This window comes from Podarcis bocagei, assembly GCF_964188305.1.
Source record: "Podarcis bocagei genome assembly, chromosome: 4".
NCBI lineage: Eukaryota > Metazoa > Chordata > Lepidosauria > Squamata > Lacertidae > Podarcis > Podarcis bocagei.
Window position 1 is genome coordinate 46,004,284 of NC_138128.1, and position 24,180 is coordinate 46,028,463.

The 24,180-nt window shown below is 48.2% G+C and overlaps 2 protein-coding genes across 2 annotated transcripts in view; one reads left to right on the forward strand and one right to left on the reverse strand.

Annotated features, from left to right (window-relative positions):
• PDZD7 (PDZ domain containing 7) overlaps window positions 1-22,332 on the forward strand; it is a 30,093-nt gene extending 7,761 nt beyond the window's left edge. The window contains exons 5-16 of the mRNA XM_081192330.1: window positions 1,588-1,764; window positions 4,046-4,193; window positions 5,228-5,288; window positions 6,669-7,139; window positions 8,191-8,376; window positions 10,560-10,717; window positions 12,769-12,860; window positions 13,106-13,197; window positions 14,268-14,339; window positions 15,534-16,127; window positions 17,079-17,179; window positions 20,534-22,332. Coding sequence (XP_081048456.1) covers window positions 1,588-1,764; window positions 4,046-4,193; window positions 5,228-5,288; window positions 6,669-7,139; window positions 8,191-8,376; window positions 10,560-10,717; window positions 12,769-12,860; window positions 13,106-13,197; window positions 14,268-14,339; window positions 15,534-16,127; window positions 17,079-17,179; window positions 20,534-20,680 — 2,299 coding nt within the window. The 3' untranslated portion in view covers window positions 20,681-22,332. The remainder of the gene's footprint in view (window positions 1-1,587; window positions 1,765-4,045; window positions 4,194-5,227; window positions 5,289-6,668; window positions 7,140-8,190; window positions 8,377-10,559; window positions 10,718-12,768; window positions 12,861-13,105; window positions 13,198-14,267; window positions 14,340-15,533; window positions 16,128-17,078; window positions 17,180-20,533) is intronic.
• Window positions 1-24,180, reverse strand: part of SFXN3 (sideroflexin 3) — a 175,390-nt gene that overhangs the window by 36,637 nt on the left and 114,573 nt on the right. The gene's annotated exons all lie outside the window — the stretch shown is intronic.

Consider the following 24,180-nt stretch of genomic DNA (forward strand, 5'->3'; position numbering starts at 1 on the left):
CATTAAACTTCGTGACATATAACAGTAGAACTGCTGTAGTTGCCCACAAAAGGTTCACATTTAAGTCCTGAGGGTATGAGTCCACTAGCTTTTGGGAATCTTGTAAATATCATACATCAGATAAGTCTGTATTATTTAGAAAATTTAATCCACTTGATACTTCTTCACATACATTTCACTTCACTTCATATTAGCTTCAGGTGTATCAGTTATATCACAGTAAGTAGATACATGAAATTTGTCTCTAAGATTCAGGTGCTGTTTCTGATGCACTGGTGCATTTGCTTGTTTTTTTCCTGATTTGCTTGCAGGAAGTAGCTGGGCTACTTTGTAGTTAATTTCAGGCAATATGCCCTCAGATCTTTTGAAATCATTCCTCAAAGTGTGCAACTGGTCTGCTAATGATTGACAGGTCTGCACAGGTTTTCAAATCCTTCTTAGTGGTAGCCCCTGTGATTTTGGAAATGTTTTCCTAGGGAGGTTTGGCTGGTGCCAAGCTTATGTGCAAGCTTTGGCACATTCTTCTAATCTAGTTTATAGTGGGGGGGGGGCTTTCTGACTGCTTTTGTTTTAGGTTATACTTGTTGGTGATTATCATATTATTGCACCACAAACTAGGCCCAAAATAGAAGACCCATGCTCCTTCACACTCCCTCCTTTATAGTCGCTTTTAACCATTTGTCCTTGTTTCTATCTTTTTAAGTTATGTATGATATACCTTTTAACTACTAGCTTTTATTCCTTACCTGTTTTAAGTCTTATGTGTTCAGTTTATCCATATGTTTTATCTTATGCTGGTCTGTGGGCCCCATTGCAATTCTAAGAGAACGAGGGAGGTATTCATGTTGCGTTCTGGCACCTATTTTTCTAGAAAAATAGCACTGGGTATAAGTTTCCTAAAATACAATACATCATCCCCAGATCCAGCATAGAGAGGTTCTCTTCTGAAACCAGAAATGCCCAGGCTCAAGCCTGCTTGTCAGTCAGAAACACACTTATGGAAAAGATATGGGTGGGACATGGTTGCATAAAGCAGAGGAGGGGAGTGGACATGCTCAAAGCCTCTGTTAAAAGCATGTTCTGGAGACATGTTTTGGTGTGTTGGGTGTCAGCCCTAATAAGCCCTGATTCAAATAAAGCTTTGTTCCAGAGGTGGCCATATGCTAGTATGGCTGGAGCCACCCCACATTGCTTTCATTCTCCTTCTGTCTCACACATGGACACATTCATTCTCTCTCTCTCTCTCCCCCCCTTACTCAGCCCCACCCCCCCACATGGCAATTATCCCTAAGAGGGAAAAGCTCCCATTTGCATCCATGGAAGCTTTCCTCTAAGCCTAATTGCCACATGGGGAGAGCTATTTTCCTCAGGGTGGTAGCTGGGGTAGGTGGAAGACGAGCGAACCCTCCTTGTGTACAAAAAATAAATAAATCATTCTGTTCCTTGGGTCTATTCCTAAGTCTCAGTTACGGTTGTTCAACATCCAGATTGCAATTCTGGTTACGTTTTGCCCACCACCTATGGGCTTATTGATTTTCCAAGTTCCATTCAAAAATATTTCAGGGTGAATTCTTTATCTCGCCACAGGGTTGATGTGGTGAACAAGCGCCTGATTGTGGAGAGGAGTGGCTCAACTCCATCAGACACGAGCTCTGAGATTGGGAGGCGGAGGATCATTCACCTGTATACCACCTCTGATGACTACTGCTTGGGTTTCAACATCCGTGGGGGGAAAGAGTATGGCCTTGGTATCTACGTCTCCAAGTAAGTCTTGAGGCTTGTCCACACTTCCACTTGAAAGCATGAGTCTGAGCGGTTTTCTGCTCACCCAACTCAGTTCTCAGGGAAAATCCACTCTTTAGTGCTCAGTCAGAGCAAACAGAGAAAAATCCCGAATTGCCTTTGTTCTGATTGAGCACTAAAGAGCTGTTTGACACTGGAGCTTGCCGCTTTTAACTGTTTTGGAATCTTGATACCACCTTGGCTGAGTACCCACCATACATTTAAAGCACATTGCTTCCCCCAAAGAATCCTGAGAACTGTAATTTATTCCTAACTGAGCTACAACTCCCAGTACCCTGAACAATCTACAATTTCCAGGATTCTTTGGAAGAATAAAAAAATTCCTTCCTGTAGCACCTTAAAGACCAACTAAGTTAGTTCTTGGTATAAGCTTTCGTGTGCATGCACACTTCTTCAGATACACCTGTGTATCTGAAGAAGTGTGCATGCACACGAAAGCTTATACCAAGAACTAACTTAGTTGGTCTTTAAGGTGCTACAGGAAGGAATTTTTTTATTTTGACTATGGCAGACCAACACGGCTACCCATCTGTCTTTGGAAGAAGACATCTTTAAATGGATGGTTTGAATGCTGCCTAAGATTAGGTTTACTATCCCTGCATAATACTTAGGAACCATTTGTATTAAGAAGCTCCAGCCATAATGATACGATACAATTCTTTGTAGAAATACAGTGGTGCATTGTAGAACTTGTTTTGCTTGCTATCCTTGCTCACTCTGCAAGCCGCAGAATAAACTACCAGAGCTAGCTTAAACCTCAATTATGCATGTTTACTTGGGTATAAATCTTATTAAACTTACTGGATCTGTTTAATAGGTGCTCTTTAACACCCTTGATCCACATTTTAAATGTAAAATTGGGTTAGGTATATCATGAGAAAAAGGTAGATTTCCCCCCACTCTTTTGGTACAGGGCTGTGAGTGTAATGGTTATTCAATCTTATTTGAATTTGATACCAAATATAGATCCTTCTTTCAGGTTAATTAATCTAGAGTAAAATGGCCGTATCTTGTGTCTGTAGTATTATCTTGTGTCTGTGTAGCATTTGTATGCGACTGTAGCAGCCCTATTGCCTCTTGTATTTAGACTTTTTCAATCAAGTTTGTTCAGTCCCAAATGCATGCAGCCTCAGAGAAGCCACAGCTGATGTCACCTTCTGTAGCATGACCACATCATTAGATTTGATCCATGGCTTTCTATGAACTGGGGACAAATAATCTTCAGCTCTGAATACGTTTACGGGGCTTATGCCAATCTTCCGCAATTAGTTTAAAAGCTGGGTCATTTCAATAATTTACTGAGCCATTGGTGAATTTATTAGAAGGAGTCGCTCACATCCTGGCTGTTACCTCCAATCTAATCCCCGGATTTGCAAATCTTTCCCCGGACAAATTCCGTCCCCGGAATGTCCCCAGATTTGTAAATTTGTCCCCGGGAAACGTGGCAGCGGCAGCCTCAGCAGCCCGGAGCCAGCCTGTTAGCAGGCGGGTGGCCATTTCACAGGAGGGGCGCAAGGCGCGCGGTTTCACTGCCGGGCAAGGTGCAAAGCCCTTCTTTCGCACCCTGTGAAACATAAATGCGCAGACTTTTTAAAATACTGGGCAATGGCGCATCGCACACCCATGACTCCCTCGATCTCCTACCCCCTTCCCCCTTTGTTTTGACAGATGGGGGGAGGCTGGGGAGCCACATGCGGGCAGCCATTGCCCAGTTTTTTAAAAACTCTGCGCACTTATGTTTCTCAGGGTGTGAAAGAAGGGCTTTGCACCTTTATACAATATGCATGTGTGCTTGGGCCCAGGGTCTTTTGCCTCACCGTTGCTACTCAGCTTCCAAAAAAAAAAAAAATAAGGGTCCCCGGATTCATTGAGAAAGATCTGGTAACCATAATCTAAAGAGAAGGTAAAAAAGGCTCTTCTGTTTTCAGAATCCATTCTTAACACCTCAATCTCCTTTGAGAGCCATGAGGGAAAGTGCCTTAGCGGGACATGCCTTCCAGCTATGCTAGGAGGACCCAGAGTTGTTGCACCACCCGTATTGTCATAGAATCCTGGGACTGGAGAGTTGGAAAGACCCAAAGGGCCATTAGGCCCAACCCTCTGACAGCCTCCCCCTCTCTGTTGACCAAGAACATGTTCAAGTTCCCCTTGTCCTGTTCACTTGATCTGGAATGCCTTGTATACCTGCCCAAAGCCTCACTGTTCCCATTCAAGAATAACCCTAATGTCGTATCGTTCCCAGAGTGGATCCCGGCGGGCTTGCTGAGCTTCATGGGGTCAAGGTCGGCGACCAAGTCCTTGCAGCCAACGGAGTCAAGTTTGACGACATCAGCCATAGCAAGGCAGTGGAAGTGCTAAAGGGGCAGACCCACATCATGCTGACCATCAAGGTGAGGCCTGTGCCTTGCCAAGTGCTGGGCCAAGATTGGGATAGGAAGGGGTGTTACTCTATGGGAAGATGACCCAGTGGTCCCATTACTATGGGAGGTTAGGGCCATGAGACGAGGCACCAATATCCTGATTGCTGGGTGTTGTCAGAGTTCTCACCAGTTCCCATAGTCAGCTTCCTATAGGTGTAATCTCTTTCTCTACCTAGCCAGACATAGGATACATCCTTTCTATGGCTGAGCAGAGAGCGTGACACCCTGGCCTAGGAAAATGGCACTTTATAAATAAGTAGGCTACAAAGGGCCAGGAGCAAAGACTACTATTTTGATAAAGGGCTGATCCACATTTTTGCTTGACCCTTATTTTTGATCATATTGTGTACCGATTAATTCCCCAGAGTTTGAGAGCTTTTCTCGTTGTTCTGCAGCTGTCCCTAGCAAAAATCCGATCTTACCCACTGAACTGAAGCTCAGTTAAGCAAAATCTCTCTTCGGATTTTCCGCACATCTAATGAGATCTGATTCAGTGGGTGAGATTTTTACAAGACACGGCTACAAAACAAAGAGGAAAGCTCTTGAATCAGGGCGAATTAACTGGTATAAAATACAATCAAAATACCGGCCAAGTGGAAAGAAAGTAAAAAATACGGGTCAAGCGAAAGTGTTAATGAGCCCTTAGGAAGTGGTAGCTGCTAGAGGTGGAAAGCAGAAGCCCTCCATTTCTGCTCAATGTGCCCCGAAAAAGAGACCATGCCCTCTAAGAAGTTGCTTGCCAAAGCAGCAGCACTGAACTCTCTTTCTTGCTGCCTTCTGTGACGCCCAGCAACTCCCTCCCCAAGACGCTGTGGGACCCAGACTCTTGAGACTTAGCAGATTCAGTTTCAGCTGGGAAGGGACCTGGCAGTGGGGGATGCATTATTTATCAAAGTGTCTCTCCGCCTGGGATCGGGTTAGCCTCTGAAGACACCGCTCAGTGCTGGGCAGGCAGCAAATGATCTCATGACGTGTTGTGTCTCTCTTCTGTGCTTTCCATCTAGGAGACGGGGAGGTTCCCTGCATACAAGGAAATGGTGGCTGAGTATTGCTGGCTCAACAGATGTAAGACACAAATGCACATTTTCTGTCTACGTTAATATGCTGGATGTTGCTTTGCTAAGGGTGAATAAGGAATGCCAGAGCATCCTGCAAGCAAATTGCTTTCCCTCCTTGCATTTCAGAAAACAATCCTCCTTCCTCCCTCACCCTTGTGTTTGGGCTGTTTGCAAAGAATGCAGTGTCATCAAAAGACAAAACATGCAGAAAGAATAGCCCAGGAGTGGGTGCTGTGTTGCACAGACCATTGTTGATGGAGCTCAAATTCTCTCCTCCCAGTTGGCATTTCCACCCTTAAGGACATGCTTGTAAAAGCATAGATCTATGAGTCTGTTGCACGAAGAAAGAAAACAGCAGTTCAGAGGAGCATAGGAAGCTGCTTAATACTGAGTCGGTACAGTGGTACCTTGGTTCTCAAACTTGATCCGTTCCACAAGTCCGTTCCAAAACCAAAGTGTTCCAAAAGCAAGGCGTGCTTTCCCATAGAAAGTAATGCAAAATGGATTAATCCATTCCAGACTTTTAAAAACAACTCCTAAAACAGCAGTTTAACATGAATTTTACTGTCTAATGAGACCACTGATCCATAAAATGAAAGCAATAAACAATGTACTGCAGTCACACAATCTATCAATCAGTAGCTGAACGGGGTTCCACATGGTCACAAAAACAAAAAAGAGCTGCAAAAACAAAAACGCAAAATAAATAGCAAAAACAGACAGACCTCAATGTAACACTCAAAACGAAAGTGTGGCACTCAAATCGGAGCATGTTCGGCTTCTGAAAACAGTTTGCAAACCAGAACACTTCCTGGTTTGCAGTGTTTGGGTTCCAAGTTGTTTGAGTACCAAGGTGTTTGAGAACCAAGGTACCACTGTCCACCTAACTCAGTATCAGGTGGGTATCCATGGCACACTCATAATCTCATTCCACGCAGCAATAATAATATCAGTGCTTGAACTATCTGACACAACAATGGGGTTGTTGTTTTTCCACAGATACAAAGTTGTAGCACATTCCTTGCTGTGGAAATGCAATATTCCCACAACAAAAGCAATGCAAGTCATTTGGCCTGTGTTCAAAAATGGGTAGCTTCTGTGCATTTATTGAATCATAGAATCATAGAATCATAGAATCATAGAGTTGGAAGAGACCACAAGGGCCATCGAGTCCAACCCCCTGCCAAGCAGGAAACACCATCAGAGCACTCCTGACATATGGTTGTCAAGCCTCTGCTTAAAGACCTCCAAAGTAGGAGACTCCACCACACTCCTTGGCAGCAAATTCCACTGTCGAACAGCTCTTACTGTCAGGAAGTTCTTCCTAATGTCAAAACAGGAAAGACTCCTATAATGCTCATTTCTCTCTCTCTCTCTCTCCACACAGTGACCAATGGCCAGTTGCAGGAGCTGTCCCAGACCTCAGAATCCAGCTCCTCTGCATCATCCTACTCCTCAGGGACCCCCTTTAGCTCCATGAATGGCCTGTTCATGGCCCCGATCCCCAGCTCAGCAGCACAAAGTTGCATGGTGGATGTTGGCATCTCTGCTGAACTGCCAGTCCAGAGACACACCTTGGAGAGAGCAGAGACCGCCATGCAGACTGATCCGCTGTCGGACGGTGCCTCCTATTCAGGGAGTCTGGTGATGGAGACCCGACGGGTTGTGGAGCCCTTAAAGATCCTGAAAGACACTGCCATCCGCACCGAGAGCCTCAAAGAGTCCTTCCGCTTGAAGAAGCACCGGCCCTTTGCCAGCAGAGAGACAACAGACCCCTCCCCTAAAACTGCCCTCCTTCTGGCACTCAGCCATCCACGACAGCCCATCAAGAGATCGCAGAGCTATCTGACCATTTATGGTAGGTGCCATGGGATCGTTATTCTTACCATTCTTACCATGGTTGATGGAAACTGCAACAGGATTCCAGGCACTGCATTCCAGTCACCCTCCCCATGTCCCGTTTCCCCCCAGGAAGCATTCCACGCACACTGAGCATGCTCAGTCTTTATTGGGCTGCTGGGGTGATGGGGGACAGTGGCGTAGCGTGGGGGGTGCAGGGGGGCCCGGCCGCACCGGGCGCAACATCTGGGGGTTAGGGTTAGGGGGCGCAAATCCATGGGTTAGGGGGCGCAAATTACTTGCCTTGCCCCGGGTGCTGACAACCCACGCTACGCCACTGATGGGGGAACCTTTCTGTTTTGACTACATAAATACTGAGAGAATTGAGATTGCTGCTGCTGTTATCATCATTATCATTATAGCAATAATGTAGTGTAAATCAGGAGGGTTTACATTTCCCTCCCCCCCCCTTCATTCTACATTAATGCAACATTATTTTGCTGTCAAATATTAAATGTGGACCCAGGAAATAATTTTCTGGAGGAAGAAGGAGAGAGGGATTAAGCAAAGAGAAGAGGATTGGTCAAATTCATGGAAGATAAGTCTATCAATGGCTACTAGCCATGGTTGTGTTCTACCTCCACTGTCAGAGACATTACACCTCTGAATATCAGCTGCTGGGAATCGCTGGTGGGCAGAGTGCTATTGCGCTCCTGTCCAGCTTGCAGCCTATTCACAGGGATTTGATTGACCACTTCTCTACTAGGGAGTTCTGAAAATGTACCTTATTGCTAAACAGTCCTGGTCCTTAATATGTAGGCAGAGAGGAGAAAATCCCATGGCACATCTGAAAGACACTGGTCTGTGCATTTTGTTCCATCATGCAGAAGGTTTCTGGCCCACATTTAACAGGCAGAGTCAGAAAGTTACATAATCAGATACCTTTCCTTCTCCTTCTTAAAATGGTACCCACAATACACTGTCAATGGGGCTGGAGTGGGGAAGGATCAGATTTTGGGTTATCCCACTGCTATGATCTTCAGGTATGACTTTTTGGATTCTTGCCCCAGAGGAGAAACGCCAGAGGAAGAAAGAGAAGCCGGTCTCCTCGGAGAAGAAGGCCACGCTCCAGCGCTCCAAAACCCTCATGAACCTGTTCTTTAAAAGCACCCGGACAGGGAAGCCAAGCTCAGCAGCTGGGTCACCAGAGACACAGAGGCGGTCCAAATCCCCAGCGCGGTCTGATGGCGAGAAAGGTAATAAAAAGATGTTCTGTTTCTAGCATCCTCCAGAGAGCACAGCACTCTGGCTCTTGAATCTGGTCCTGCTTCATTGTAAACTTGCGCATGGCAGCAAGGTCCACTGAGATTTTTGGTGGGGAGAAGAGAACCTTTCACTACAAGGCTTTCCCCCTTTATTGGGCAGGGACAGAAACAGGGAGAATAATAGATTGTCAAGTGTGTGAGCGTTTCCCCTCACAGAGGTAAAATTCCCAGTGACCCTTAACAAACTACAATGCTCAGAAAGGGCAAGAGTGTGTTTTGAATGTGCTTTAAAGCTTACAGTGTGTACACAGCCTGAATGTGATTGCCAGCCAGCAGGCAGCGGAACCAATCACCATTCCTATTTATATCAACAGCTGAGCTGGAGAATTTCTGTTCCTTTCTAGGCTGTCCATTTGTCTCCGCAAACCATGACCAAAAGAGAAGTCCCCAGGATTTGGCCTAGCCAAGATTAGGGGCCTATTTTACCAGATGGACATAGACTGGGTTGTTGGTTCATTTACTACAGCACTGAGAAACAGCATCTTCCATTCTGTGCTAAGGGCTTTTCCATTTGGCCTTTCATCCTTTCTACTGGTTGGGAGGTTCTTGCCCCGAGCAACAAGGGGGCACAACGGAAGTGCATTTGCCAAATGCTGATGCTTTGACCTGAAGCAGCTAGAGCAGGAGTCTGTCTACAGGCAGGAAGATGGCCAGAGTCAGTCTGTGGGGCACAAGAATCCTCTGGAGGTCACATTTGGCAGAACAAGTTGTCATAACCCTTGCTTCAGCATTTCATCACTAAACTGGTAGTGTCAGGAAAAGTCTCTGGGAAACATGGGGAAATGTGGCACAGAGAATTGTACTGTATACTGGCCTGTCTCCCTATGTCAGAGGGGAGGAGCCTCAGGCCCAGGAGCCAAATGTGGCCCCTTCTCCAGATCTCTCTCTCTCTCTCTCTGGCCTCCGAAACTCTGCTCAGGTCCTGCTCCATGCTCTTGTCTAGTTATTTTACCTGGCTGGGCTGGGTCTCTGAAGTGCAATAATACACTTTGGCCACACTCACCACTGGTATGTGGGCTCTGGAAGTTTTGACCATGAGGGAATATGGTCTTCTTCAGGCATCTTTTCTGTGATTAATTGTGCTCATGATGCTATTGGGGCAGTCATACACCCTTCTGCTTTTGCTGCTGTTTGCACTTGCAAAGGTCCAAGGCGTGCATACTGCTTTGTGCAGTCAGTGCACATTCTGTAACTCGCTGCTGAAATCCTGTAACTTTTCACACCACAAATGTTTGGAGTGGGGGGGGCATCACTTCACTCATGTTGCACTAGACACAAATGTGCCCCTCCATATGGTAAGAATGCACTAACATTGGGGAAACATTGCAGAACAGCTAAGAAAGCAGAAAGATGTGTGGATGGTCTGGTATAAACCCAACACTAATGCACAATTATTCCACCATGACTGGTTGAAGAACACACACATAAAACAATCCGTAAGGGCCAGTAGGTGGTATAGACAGCATTGTCTGCACTGGGACAGCAGACTGTCAGACTTGCACAAATTGTGGGGGGGAAACACTTCTCCAAAAGGCAGAATGGCAGTACAGTTTTCCTTTTCTCCCTTTTCATCAGACAGAGCAGAGACCAGTCCAAAATGGCCACCGCTTTCCTCCAAATTTCCCTTCTCCACTACAGATTCCAAACTATTTGTCTTTGCTCTCTCTTCCCATCTCGCCCTCTTGCCTGCAGTTAGCGTCGTACAGAAGATTGTCACCCGCACTCTGAGACGGGGTAACTGAGCAGGAAGGCATGCTGTGCCTTGGCCAACAAGCATGTAGCTTCGCGTGAGCATGCCTTTGGAAACCCGTGTGTGTGTGTGTTTTTGTGTTGATATCAATTGCCACTTCTTCACGCCTTTCCTTTCTCAGCTGCGAATGTACAACACCTGAACATCCCACATCCAAATCCAGCACCCTAACCATCTTCATCTACACTGGGGTGCTTGTGGGTACAGAATAACTTGCATGTGCAATGCCAGTAGTTACCCACAGACATAAGATTTCAAGTGCATGCTTACATTTCAGGCTTGTGGTTCCAAGTGGCTAATGGCCTCATGCTTTGTTGTTCCCGGATTATGTTTTTGCACTGACTTTCTGTGGTGCCCCTCCCAGAAAAAGGCCGCCTTTTCCCCTCCTTGGGCTCCTCTCCCCAGTACAATGGCACAGAGCGCAGCAGAGTCACCGAGAGCCACCTGCTGCTTATTGAAGACATGGCCAGGAAGCTGCTGATGGAGGATGAAGTGGCAGCTGTGCTGAGACACTGCACCCGGGTAAGGATGGAGGACAGCTGCCATGTGTGCCATGGTGCCTGAATGGGCCGATCTCTCCCTTGATTGTGAAATGTCTTGCAACAACTTATGCTCTATAGTTGCCTCACTCTGCCTTCAGTTATGTTTGTACCTCTCTTCCGTAAGGCTGTGCTTTAAAGCATCCCATTTGTCCTGTTGCTGACAGGCTTCCCAGAAGTACCAGGCTGGTGACTACTGTGCCAAACAGGACGATTAACAGGATGGTCCAACATGAGGCTCTTGCGTTTTGTCTCACTCTGGCACATGGTTTGGCAGGCTTTGCATTCATTTAACTAAGAGCCTCTCATTTTGCTTTACGTGTCATGGCTTCCCCACCAAAGAATCCTGAGATTTGTGATGTGTTGAAAATCTTCAAACAGTTCTTGGCTCCCTTAACAAACTACAGTTCCCAGGACTCTTGTTGCGGGGGGGGGGGGGGAGAGACACGACTCTTAAAGTGGAGTAAGAGTGTTTGTGGCCACAGTTGGTTTGCTTGCTTTTATTTGGAGCCTATTTTGTACAGGCTAAGGGTGAAAATCTGGTAGGACAAAGCAGGCATTGGTATGTCTGGCAATCCAACCTTCACTGCAGCTTTGAAGGTCTTACATACCCTCCAACGCATCAAAGGCAAAAACCTGGATGCCATCTTCCCATTTTTTCTCACCAGAGGATAGTGGCCATTTTTGGTGCTTTGATCTTGCACCATTTTGCACTGCAATCCCCCCCCAAAAAAACCCAGTGCTTTTTGGGCATGGGTGCCATGCAAGATGGGAGAGGTCGCTGTGCATAATTGCGCGAGGTCACAGCACCCAAAAAGGCCAGTGTCCTCTTGTGAGAAAAAGTGTGATGTCCTGGTTTTTCTGGGACACTTGCAGGGTATGGAATGTTTGCCCTCACCAGTTTGGTACCTCCCACTTCTCACCATTCCTGTTGACCTTTGATGTGCCACTAGAGGGAGCTCTGAGCTAGCACATTGTTGAAACTCATTCCCAAGATTGCTTCTGGGAAGCCCAAGGAAAAGAGGGGGGCACTAATCTTCGCGCAGAGAGGGACAAATGAAACTAGGGCAGGGAGAGGATTGCTTAATAGCCTGATGCAGCAGCCACCCTGAAACGGGTTTCTTTTTGCCAAGACCGCTAAGGGCAGGATTACTTATCACTTATCAGGAATCCTATAAACTAATAAAGACTTCCACCTACAAGCATGCAATTCAGCCCTATGCATATTGAATTGTGTTCACAGTGTGTGTGTGTGTGTGTGTGTGTGTGTGTGTGTGTGTGTTACATTCTCGTGTGTCTAGGACTGCAACCTTAAAATGCTTTATTAAAATGTTTAAGGATAGCATTCTGATTAAAATGGCTCAGTCTGCAGATAGGTCCACTGTCTGTATTCTCTTAGATTTTCCTGTCAAGGGTCACACTCCCTTGGGAGTAATCTGTTGGGGGCCACTTACAAACGGTGGACAGTGCTGAAACCAGCAATGGGCAGAAGCAGAGCCCAATGTGGGGTGGCTACCCATTTTCTTGCACTCTTTCTGTAACACCAGCACCACACTGTATCTCTGACATGCCTTGTTCTCTGTCCCCCCCTCCCAGCCTGACTCTTGAAATCTGAACCGATTGCTGCTGGGGCCACACATTGCCCACCTGAAGCCAGGACCAAACAATTGATGAGGGATAGGAGTCCAACTTTGGGTCAGGGAGGGGGAACCACCTTTGGCCTGTGGCCCAGTTTTGACCTGCCAGGCCTCCCCATTTTCCCCAAATGAACACCTGCTTCACATCTGGTACAGCTGAAGATCCCAACAGAAAGCCAGATTGAACCCCCCAGCCATCCATTGATGCCCAGGCAGTTCAATTCTGCTTATTCTGGGAAAGAGTTCCTTACGGAAAGCAGGATTAAACTCCCCACCCATCCTAGAGCAACAAAGAGTAGTAACGGGGATCAGGGGATCTGTTGCTGCTTCAAACTGAATAGCAAGATGGGGCTCCCATTTGATCTCTGATGATGGTTACTTTCCCCCCAATACACAGTACATCCAAGAAAGTGGAGTGGAAGATCTGGTGAGGCCACTCCTGGCGATTCTCGACCGGCCTGAAAAGTTGCTTCTCCTCAGAGATATCAGGTAGGAACAGGAAGCAATAAACTGTGGGAGGCTGAACTGCACCCCTAAACTCAGAGGGTGGGGAGAGGGAGCACAGGAGAGAAGCGCACATCACGCCAGCCTTGCCCAGGGTGACCATTGCTTCCTTCTGGTGCTCTTCGGTTATTTGCCATGTTCTCCCCCCAAAACAGCTGCATTGCATGAGCAGAGAGTTGAGCCACCAGACACCCATGAGTCTTCTCTCCACTTTTTTTTTTTTTTTACAGGAGTGTGATCACCCCCACGGATCTGGGCCGTTTTGACAGTATGGTTGTGCCAGTGGAGCTCGAAGCCTATGATGCCCTGAAGAGCAGAACAGGTGGGGAAGGAACCAGCAAGGATTGCAGGTGGAAGAAGGAGGGGGCGATGGATTGGGGGGGGCTTGTCAAAGCTCTCTTTCATTTTATGGGTGCTAGAAGCAGTTGGTGGAAAACATTCCTATTCAAAAGGGTTGCCACGAGGAAAGGATCATTTCAGTCTATTTATTTGTCCTGAAAAGAAAGCAAATGGGGTAATATGGGGAGAGCTCAGCTGAATCAACATTTCTTGCAAACCATTTGAATATTTATTCCAAATGACTGTTGATTTTTCTGCTCAGTTCTTCTTGGCACCAAGAGACAAAATCATGGGTGAAGCCAGGATTTATATTGCGGGGAGGTGCAGGCTTCATGTTAGGGGGCAGAAACTTAGTTAAGTATTTTTATTGATTTGCTTGATTTAGGGGGGGCAGCTGCCCCCCTGCCCTCCTTGGCTACACCCATGGGCAAAATGGATGTTGTGCCATTCATGCAACTAGCAATTGCCCCGTGCAGTGTGAGAAAAGTGGCAGTGGACCCTTTGACTATCTAGGGGCCCCAGCCAGTTCCTTGGCTTGCCAGTCTCCATTGCCGGTTGTGCCCTCAACCTATCCTGAGTGCCAGCAACTGAGCCTGGAGTTGCGTAAAGCAGGGAAGGGAAACATGTGGTCCTCCAAGATGGGGCTGGGCTCCAACGCCCAAGATCCAAGATCCTTGGCCACGGTGGCTGAGGCTGATGGAACGTGGAGTCCAGCAATATCTGGAAGGCCTCAGGTTCCCTCATCCTTAATGCAAAGTACGAGGGAGTTTCTGAACATGTACATAGCACATCCTCCTTCATCACAGAGTGTGAGCTTAGCTTTGGGTATGTATGTATATATACATACATACATAATACTCTTATAGGAGTAGGGTGAATAAGCCTTCTATAGAAGAATAAGGCCTGGCTTCCGAAGCCCCGGAAGCTCCTTTTTCTCTAGAAATTAACCTCTGAGGGGAAAGTAGCCAGGTAGAAAGGCTGGCCACCATGCCACCCAAGATCACTGTGCAAAAGAAAATGAAGTTCAATTTGTCCACCTTTCTCTCTTCACAGTGAGGTCACCTGCTCTCCGCCCAGCACAGCAAGAAACACCTCCCAAGAGACATCTCATCACCCCAGTGCCTGGTGAGTCCCCAGCCTTCATCCTTGGAGTCACACACACACCGTGCTTAAATGTAGCACCCCAAAATATTGTACTTGGGAATCGATGTGGGGGGAAAGACTTTGAGTTTGAGTTTGGGAGTGAGTTATAATACAGATGGCATGAATGTGTACATTTCATTTCATTTGCAAGAGATGTTCTGGGTGCAGCGTTGAGGTTTTTGGCCAAGGAGGGATTCGGGCCCAAATATCTGGCACCTCTGGTTCAGTTAACTCAGGCAGCAGGGCTGGTGAAAATCTTCTGTGAGCCTCTGCTCATAGGGAGAGATGGTGCTCAGCAAAGAGGGGACCATTGGACTGACTTGCTTTAACCCAGCTCCTTACCTAGAACGGCACATAGGTATTATGGCATGGGTAGGCAAACTAAGGCCTGGGGGCCAGAATTGGCCCAATCGCCTTCTAAATCCGGCCCGCGGACGGTCTGGGAATCAGCATGTTTTTACATGAATAGAATGTGTGTTTTTATTTAAAATGCATCTCTGGGTTATTTGTGGGGCATAGGAATTCGTTCACCCCCCTCCAAAATATAGTCCGGCCCCCCACAAGATCTGAGGGACAATGGACCGGCTCCCTGTTGAAAAAGCTTGTTGACCCCTGTATTATGGTAACCAATGGCAAGGGCCATATTTGTGATTCCTGCTAACACACACACAATCCTCCAAAAAATCTCAGCCGAGGAAACGCAGTCGAGACAATTAACCGTTTCTTTTGTATTCAGTATTGCAACATTAACTCAAAATGTTATGTTTTGAACAAGGTTGAAGTTGGTTGCCATTTCACAAATCCTTATCTGCATGGAAGTTCCAATGCAACCAAGGAACTGGGAACTATTAGCCAACTTCAGCCACACATTTCCAGTCCTTTCCACAAGTTAGGAACAGAGGAAGCTGCCTAAAACCCAGACCATAGGTGTAGAAACAGCTTGCTGTTGACTGGAAGCAGTTCTCACAGGTGTCAGGCAGGGAACATTCCTAACCAGGGATTGAACCTGAGACCTGCATGCAGGCAAATGCTCTCCCATAGAGCTATGGTTCCTTCCAAGTTCACTTTAGGCATTCAGATATTAGACCCTTCTCACCTAGTTGTTTCCCCTTTTTCTGAGGATTGCTAGGACAGGGCTGCTCGGGTGATGGTCACATCCTGTGACTCTGGTTTCAGATTTCCGGGGCAGCTTCCTCCTGAAGCCAGTGACCAGCGAGGAGAAAGGAGGGGAGGCAGAGGAAGCAGCAGCAGCAGCGCTGAAGGATAGGATGAAAGGCCTGCAGCTCTCGACCAGCCCTAGACGGACTCACCCCCGAGGCTATACCCCTCTTCCCGACGTGCCAGTGGATGCCTACGCCTCCCACAGCATCTCCGCCTCAACTGCTGGGGGCGGTGGGCAGCCCCACTGGTTCCTAAGCAAGCCCGCAAAAATGTCAGCAAGCCCCACGCGAGCAGCACCCCTTCGGGAAGAGGCGGGGCAACCCCAAGAGCAAGGGGGTGGGCGGCCTGGCCGAGGGAGGCCTCGCACGCCCAAGTCAAGCCATGGCAAAGCCACAGTCTGGGGGCCACATGGGGAAGTCCAGCCTGCCAAGGACACCCTGTACTCTGCGGTCAACAGGCCCCGAAGAGGTAGGCCCCAGCTGAAGCAGCTCTTCAAGGACGCCCCGGCCGCTGACCAAGAGGGCCTGCTCCAAAATGGCCCCAGTGATGTCCTGGAGGAGGAATATGAGCTGCTGACGGTCAACCTGTCCAAGAGCAAACAGTCTCTGGGTAAGTTAAAGGCACCACTGACAGCCCTGGAAATGGAAGCAAAGGTCCCAGCCCTTCCCCCTGGGTGCTTTGCGTACAGCTGAGGAAACAGTTCTCTGACTATTACGAAGTGAGTAATCTCGGGCTACCGAAAGGAACAGATCTGAGATTTTAGGCTTCAATTCATTGGAAGGTATCAACGGGAGGGGGGTCACATATACATAGCCCTTCCTGTCACCTCCAGCAAAGTGGACAGCAGCTACAGACTTCCTTCAGTCTGGGAGGGACATCGCAATGGTTTGCCACCCAGGCTGCTTGTGTTCCCCTGTATTGGCTTGGACTGTACTTCCCATTTCCCTAGAACAGGAGAAGGGAGATTGGACTCGACTCCCATCAGCCCCAGCCAGTGTGGCCAATGGTGAAGGAGGACAGGAGCTGTAGTTCAGTAACATCTGGAAGGCTGAAGGACCTCTCCTTCTCCTGCCCAAGGATGACAAGGGAAAGTTCAGAAACCTCTCTGATTTTTTCAGCAGGACTACCCTGCTTTGGAGGACTGGTAAACAAGGTGGTGAACACCCGCTTAGAATTAGGTCTCATCCACACCATACCTTTAAAGCACTATTATGCCACTTTCAGCAGTCATGGAGAAGTCCAATTGCTGTGAGGAAAGAGAAACGAGTCTTTTGTTCCAGCAGCAAAATATTTTGGCTTGGTCCTGCTACCTCACAAGGCCAGGACACCAAATTGGAAGACCATGTGCTTAAGGAGTCTGCAGGCCTATTGTTTTCCCGAATTGCCAGCAAGCGAAGCATGTGCGCCACTCTCTGGCACCACCTGCTGTTCCAGGCTGTTGGCTCACCTGGTGCTCCTGTTCTCCAGACAGGGAGGATGGTATTGGCAGTGGATTGTATTGGCTCAGTCACTTTTCCAACTTACTCCCGAGTGCTCACAGAGAACTACTTTGTTTTCCAGGGATCAGTATTTCCGGTGGGATAGAGTCCAAATTGCAGCCAATGGTGAAGATTGAAAAGATTTTTCCGGGGGGAGCAGCATCCCTGAGTGGAGATCTGGAGGTAAGCAGAGCAGCAAAGCAAGGCTGGCTTTCAGCGGCACCAGCTCCATACAGAGGCTAGGTACCCCCCACCCACAAACCTTGTTTCTCTACTTAGCAGCTGAGTATTACGATCCGCCCATGGCCCACTCGTACACCCAGAGCAAAGCACTACTCAGTCTGGTCTGGGCCAGCCTATCTCAACCTTGGGTCCCCAGCTGTTATTAGACTACAACTCCCACCATCCCAAGCTAGCAGGAACAGTGGCCAGGGATGGTGGAAGTTGTAGTCCAACATCTGGGGGCCCAAGGTGGAGAAAGTCTGGTCCAGGAAGCCAATGTAGTGTGTGCTCTCCATGTTACAGGACTATAACTCCCATCAGCCCAAGTCACCATGGCTCAATGGTTAGGGATGGTGTGAGGGCAACAGCACATGGAGTGCAGCACATGGGCTGTCCCTAGTGTAGCTGATCTTTGCATAGCCATTATATATTTCTTCTCAGCTTGCCCACAGCAACATACACAGCTTCTGCAGCATGCAGCAAACAACACTTACTCTGTGCATTTTCAATAGGATTTGTGCAGTTGCTTCAGCAGTATTTGCACACCCAGCTCCTCCCCCCCCCCACATAACCCACCAGCAGAGGAGGACAGCACCCTCCCTCCTATCCCCCATACTAGCAGGGAAGCAACTTGGCCAAGGTCACCCAGGGGAGTCTGTCATAGAGCAGGCAGCAATCTCTCTCCTTCCCTAATCCCTATACTCTCGCTTTGCTGTCTCTACAGTCTGTTCTTCCTCTATCCTCCTCCCATCAAAGCAGCCTGTCCCTCTACACCACTGTTCATGCAGCCTTAATCCTATGCAAGCTTACTCAAAAGTAACTCCTCCCGAGTGCAAGGGAGCTTAATCCCCAAAGATGAACAGGACTGTAGCTTCTGTGTGGAATTGCGACACATAGAACCTACTAAATTTATTCCTCTGTTCCTATTGCTATGAATTAATAAATTGCTTTCAATGCAAGCACACTTTTACTGTACAACTGAAAAAGACTGCATGGAGGAATCTATTGCAGCTTGTAGGATCTTGATGAAACCATTGTAATCTAAAAAGCATGGTGCATAAGTGGGATTAATGTGGAAGAAGTAAAAAAAGAGAGACAGAGAGATTTCAGCCAGTCAAATCCATATACAGGAAGGTAATATAACAATCCTACAAGTGTGCCATATCATATCCCTTTGCTAGGGAGGGAGACCTTAATCAGCAAAGCCTGGATCTATTTATTCATTAATCAATGACATTTTTATCCTACTTTTTTGTCCCAGTATGAGGACACCCTGGGTTATGCTAGCAAAACAGGATTTTCCCATAATCCACAACTAGGGTTCAAGGCATCTCTACAAAACAGACCCACCTTATTCCAGAGTATTTATGTCTCAGAGTCCATCACCACAGGACTGGGATGGGATCACTAGATCACAAGCAGGGGAATCCCAAGTGAGCCACACTGATCCCTGTGTTTGCGAAAGAGTGATCAAAGCTTTCTAAGAAGCCACCAACTCATGTTGAGCAAGCCAATCTCGTGGCTCCCAAACAAGAGAGTGTGCCGTGGTGGCCAGGAATCTCACCCCCACCCCACCCACTTGCATTGCCCCTTCCATGGCAAAGGGGTTGCGCCTCCCATCTGACATCCCCACAGCCCAACCTCCCTGCGCGGTTTCACCCTTTTAAGACATCCGCCCCCTCCCCACCAAGTAAGCGCTCATTGTGCTTTGTCCTATAATGAGGCCGAGGGCCCCAGCGGCAGGCATACACACCCCATTGTGCCATTCAGGGTTCCCCACGGTTCAGGGCGCTGTGCGGCATTTCACAAGGCCTGCGTAATGAGGCCGGGCGCTGACAAAGAACCATTGTGGGCCTTGGCCCGCCCGCCCGCCCACCAGGCAACTCTTCATCTGTCCCCGGGAGCAGCTGTAATTAGATTTCCCCCTCGGTGGCCTCTTCGCTGAGAGGATGGCAGGCCCAGATTGCCAGGTGGCTCTGGAGGGGGGAAGCCTAATGGTCCCCCAGGTTGCTGTGGCGGGGAGAAACGGTCAATGGCTGGCTAGAGGCACAGGTGACACTCCTCTGCGATATTTATGGAGGGCGGCTGGTGGTGGAGGGTGTTGACCTAAGGCTTGCCAGTTTCTTCAAAGCTCCCTTCTCTGCCGCCAGACCACCTCCCTGCCAAGCCCAGAGACAGGAGTCTCTCTCCCTCCTTCCCTCTCTCTCTCTCTCCAGCTTAGCTTTTGCATTACTGCTATACACAGGGATCCAGCTATTCTGTTAACTCAGGATGCAATATCCAGCTTGGCATTGTCGCTTGACATGTAACTGAACTATGGGACTCTCTCCAACAGGAGGCTGTGATGGCCACCAGTTGGGATGGCTTTTAAAGACAAGTCAACAAAACCAATGACCACTAGCCATAGTCAGAGGCAGTTGTGGTTCTCAACACAAGTTGCTGGGAATTGCAGAAGGGGCGTGCTCTTGCCCTTGGGTCCTCCCTGCCTGGCTATTGTGAGAACAGGGTGATGGGCTAGATGATCCAGCAGACTGTTCTTATGTTCTTGTGGCATTGCTGGGCATCTGCTAAGGTCCACATCTGATGCCCACTGAAGGCAATGGGAGAGGCAAGTTATTGGGCAGCAACAACTGCAGTGAGAAAGAGGTCTCATTCAGGGGAGGGAACTCACAGAGGGCATCAAATCCAAGGAACCAGCACTGAAGAATATGTGCAGTATTCCCTGCCTGGTGATCACTAGATGTTTGGGATTACACCTACCAAGATGGCCAAAGGTCAGGGATGATGGAAGTTGTATTCCACAACATCTGGAGGACAGCATGTTGGCTGCTCCTGTTTTAGACTGTAATATCCATCAGCCCCAGTCAGCATGCTAGCTGGGGCTGACGGGTGTAGCCCAAAACATCTGGATGGTTAAGGAAGGCTGATATACAGAGTACCAAGGGGCATAGCAAAGATGCTTACACAAGTGAGACACAAGAAAGGTAGGTTAGCTGAGGGGCTTGTTCCGTGCAGCGTCACCATAGCTAAGACAGCTTGGTTCCCATGTATAGTTGGTGACTCTAGCTCTGAAGTGCAGCTGCCCCTACCATACTTCTGCTCTAAGGAAGAGCTCCCTGGCAGATTTCAGACAGGGGTCTTTCCCAGCCCTACCTGAAGATGCCCAGGGTTGAACCTGGGACTTTCTGCATGGGAGGCAGATGCTCTGTCACTGAGCTACAGCTCTTCCTCTTGAGCTACATCTCTTCCCCGATATAATACATATAGGAATACTGGGCCTCCTTTTCTAACTCCTTTTGGGGTTTTTTTTGCTAGGCGGGCCAAGAGCTGGTTGCAGTGGAAGGGGAGAGTTTGCAGAACGTGACCCACCAGCGAGCTGTGGACATCATCCGCCAGGCCTATCGCAACAAAGCCAAGGAGCCCATGGAGATTGTGGTGAAGGTGCCGAAGAGAGCCAGGTAATGCCGTGGACAAAGCGACACGTCCTGAAGAACGTGGCCAGCCTAGGCCTTCAAAGTGGCTGCAAGCCCCCACTGTCAGCAAAGGACCTGTTTATGATGGCTGCCTATTGCTCAGAAAGTTAGTGGTACCGCTGAAGCAAACTACTGGCTGGGTGAGTAAGAAGGGAAGCCACTTAGCAAGCAGGGGGCTTAAGGGAACATGTCAAGCTTCCTGTTTCCAGAAGAGCAGCAGGGAAGCGCAGGTGCACCTATCATAGGACCAGCCTCGACAGGAATCAGGTGTTCTGTTTCCAAAATCCACCAAGAAGATGCTTTCATGAGCAGCTGTAAGTGGGACAGCTGCAACCAAGACTAGTTGCTTTGCAACAAACTTCTTGCTGTAGTGAGCAGGTGTCAAAGTTGTTTTTGGCATATGGAACTTTGTACAGCTCTCATTTGAGTGGAGGTTTTCAGATAGCAGGATGTAGGGCTGGCACCTTTAAACCAGCCTGGCCACTTTTTGGACACTTGGCTAGTTCAGGTTGAGCACTTAGGCAATGGCACTGTTTTAACACATCTGAACATCCGTCTGCAAGTGAGTTGTGGATTTTCTTCTCTCCTTTTGGAGAGACAACCGTCCGAGGGTCCACGAGATAATTAATGCAGGAAACAGGGCTTGATATATTCACTCAACACTTTCTTCCATTGAAACTCAAATGCTTAATCCATAGAGAAATAAGCAGGCAGCAGTCCCAGTAGGAGACGTATAGCAAAGCAAGCTGGTGGTCACTGTTTCCATCTAGCCTCAGAGCCGCTCTGCAATGGCCATGATGTTGCAAGCCAGCAAAAAAGAAGATCCTCTTCTCTGAACTCCACGTGGGGAGGACCTACAGAGGCTCTCTGGCCTGGAATCCTAATGTCTGTTTCAAAGCATCCCCCAGCTATTGCCTAATAGGGAAGATCTGCTAAAGGAAAGGGATAGGTCCCTGAACTGAAGTTGCTATTTTGGATCAGAGAGTGTCCATTTCCCAGGTGGATACATTCCCTATGGGGCATTTTTTAAAAGATGCTGCCACAAATGTTTTGCAAGCCACTGAGTGAAGGTGGCAATTGTGAACCAAGGTGCATTTGGACCCAGTTTTTATACAGCAACAAGAGGAAGGGTGTGCAAGTGCAAGACCACCAGCCCACCCACCTCTGCTTCTCATCCATCATCAGAACCACTCTACCCTATCTTCATCCTTCCATGCTCCACTACCTTCACCCATCAAACCACCAGGTGGCTTTTCTTAAAAAACACAGAAGTGGCTTTGTCGTCTTCTTTTTTTAATTCACACTTTTCTTTTGGTTTGTACAAGAAATTTACACAGCTTGGAAAATATACAATTTCAGAAATAAAAGTAAAAAAAAAAGTAAAACACAAAGTGGTTCTAAAAAAAGGGAGGGGAAGAGAGGGATCAGGTAAGCAACAGTCACAGAAATAACATGCACCAAGCTTTTTCCTTTGGTCTAGTGTTGTGTGTCCCTGGCGCCAATCTCGTGCACTCCCATAACTATGGGCAGGAGAGTTAAGAATGACCAGGGGTGGAAGTGGGCGGAGATGGCTTGTTCTCTTGGAATGCACAACAATCTCCCAAGTGAACGTGGAAGCCATAAACTCCCTTCTGCAAACAATCCAAAGTATCATACAGAGCTGGAATGCGTCCTCCCCAAATTCTTGAGTGTGCTCTTTTGTTTTCTTGCATGCGGATAAACAGGAGGAACTGGAGCTAAGGCTAGACCAGGCTGGCAGATATCAGGCAGTCCCTCCTCTAGCAATGGGGCTGTTATTTCCAAAGCGGCTTGAGCAGGGTGCTGAACTAGGCTGGGCATTGGCTGCACTCTGGTCACAAGTCACTCAAGGAGAGGCTTCTCTGCTCAGCGCTTGCACAGCCAGAGGGACGGGGCTAAGAAAATCTGACCAGCTTGGCAGGATGGGCACATCAAGCACTAGCTGCACAAAGGAGAACTCAGGGTGGTCAAGGAGAAGGTGGTGAGCCACTGTGGCTATCAGAGCCATGTTTGCTCTGCCATCTGGTTCTTCCTGCATTGGCTGAAATGATAACTCATTCCTGTTCCTAGTCCTCCTTGTTCAGCTATACCCTGTTAACCCCAGGGATATGTAGTCAGCCTGGCTACATCTCTCCACCAGAGAGAGCTTTTCTCCTTTACAGGATATTCAGCCACTCCCAGTCAAACTCCTCTGGAAATTACTTATCCGCACCCCAGAAGACAAGACCCTGCTTCGCTGACCTTTTTTGCTCCTGGGCAAATATTGCAGGGTATTTGCAATGAAGTTCTTTTTAAAAACACTTTACCTCCAGGAAGCTAGTGGGCAGCATAAAGCTTAATTTATCAGGGGGGGTTTCCACAGCAGGTATGGAGGGCATCGCTCTCCGCAAGTGGAGATGCTGCTCTCTGAAGAGCCCATCTGCAGAAAAGGTCCTAGGCTATTTGGATGTGAGAGTAGAGGGTGGGCATTTGGGCCGGGCTTTTTCCTCACTTCCAAAAGCAGCTTGAGTACAGATTTTTAAAGATGTGTGGGCTTGAGGGCACTGGATGGAGCAACTCTGGTGTTCAATTGCCTCCAAGCTACTTGCAACAGAAAGTGGACAGCTGGGTACTGCAAGATCAAAAAGGAAGGCTGGACTGAAAACAGGAACCAGGCATTAAAGAGAAATAGGATTCAAACTGAATCACATTTGGTTAGAAGCCATGAGGTGGAATGGAACTGAGACACCTGTAGAATGCAGGCATCTGGGAGCAGTCAAGGGACGCTGTCCATCAACTGACCCCATCCTTCGCTAACCTGGTGTCCTCCAGATATTTTGGACTACAACTCCCAACAGCCCTAGCCAGTGTGCTGGCCGAGGCTGATGGGAGCTGTAGTCCAAAATATCAGAAGGACATTAGGCTTGCAAATGATGGCCTACCCACATCATCCATGAGAAACAGTAGCCAGTAGGGCACTCTGCCAGCCAGGCCTGAAAGAAAAGCAATGGGGGTATCATGAGGACGGTGCTGCAGCCAGGCTCAAAGGCAGTACCACTGGGCCCTCAAGCAGCTTATGAAGCAGAAAAGCACAAGCTGGAGGAGGGCAGGCGGGGGTGGGGGGGAGACTCAGGCAGCAAGGCCCAAACAAAAGGCACTCTCAAATCAGAGCTCAACCAGGAGCGACAAAGGCAATTGAGGGTGGGGTGGAAGGACATCCCAGGTCCCCATGCAGCAGGGTCCCCCCCTGGGGGGGGAGGGAGGAGTGGGACTGGCAAGTAACTCGGAGCCCTGGTACAAGACTCAGCATCCCCAAGCAAATGGGCAGACCCTGGTCTTGTATGGAGAAGAAGACATCCCCAGCTTACAGCAAGAGGAGTTCAAATATCTGGGAATGTCCTATAAAAATAACTTGGGCATCATTGTTAATATATATTTACTTATACCCTGCCTATTTTCCATGACCGGACTCATCATGGAAGTGAAGGTGGG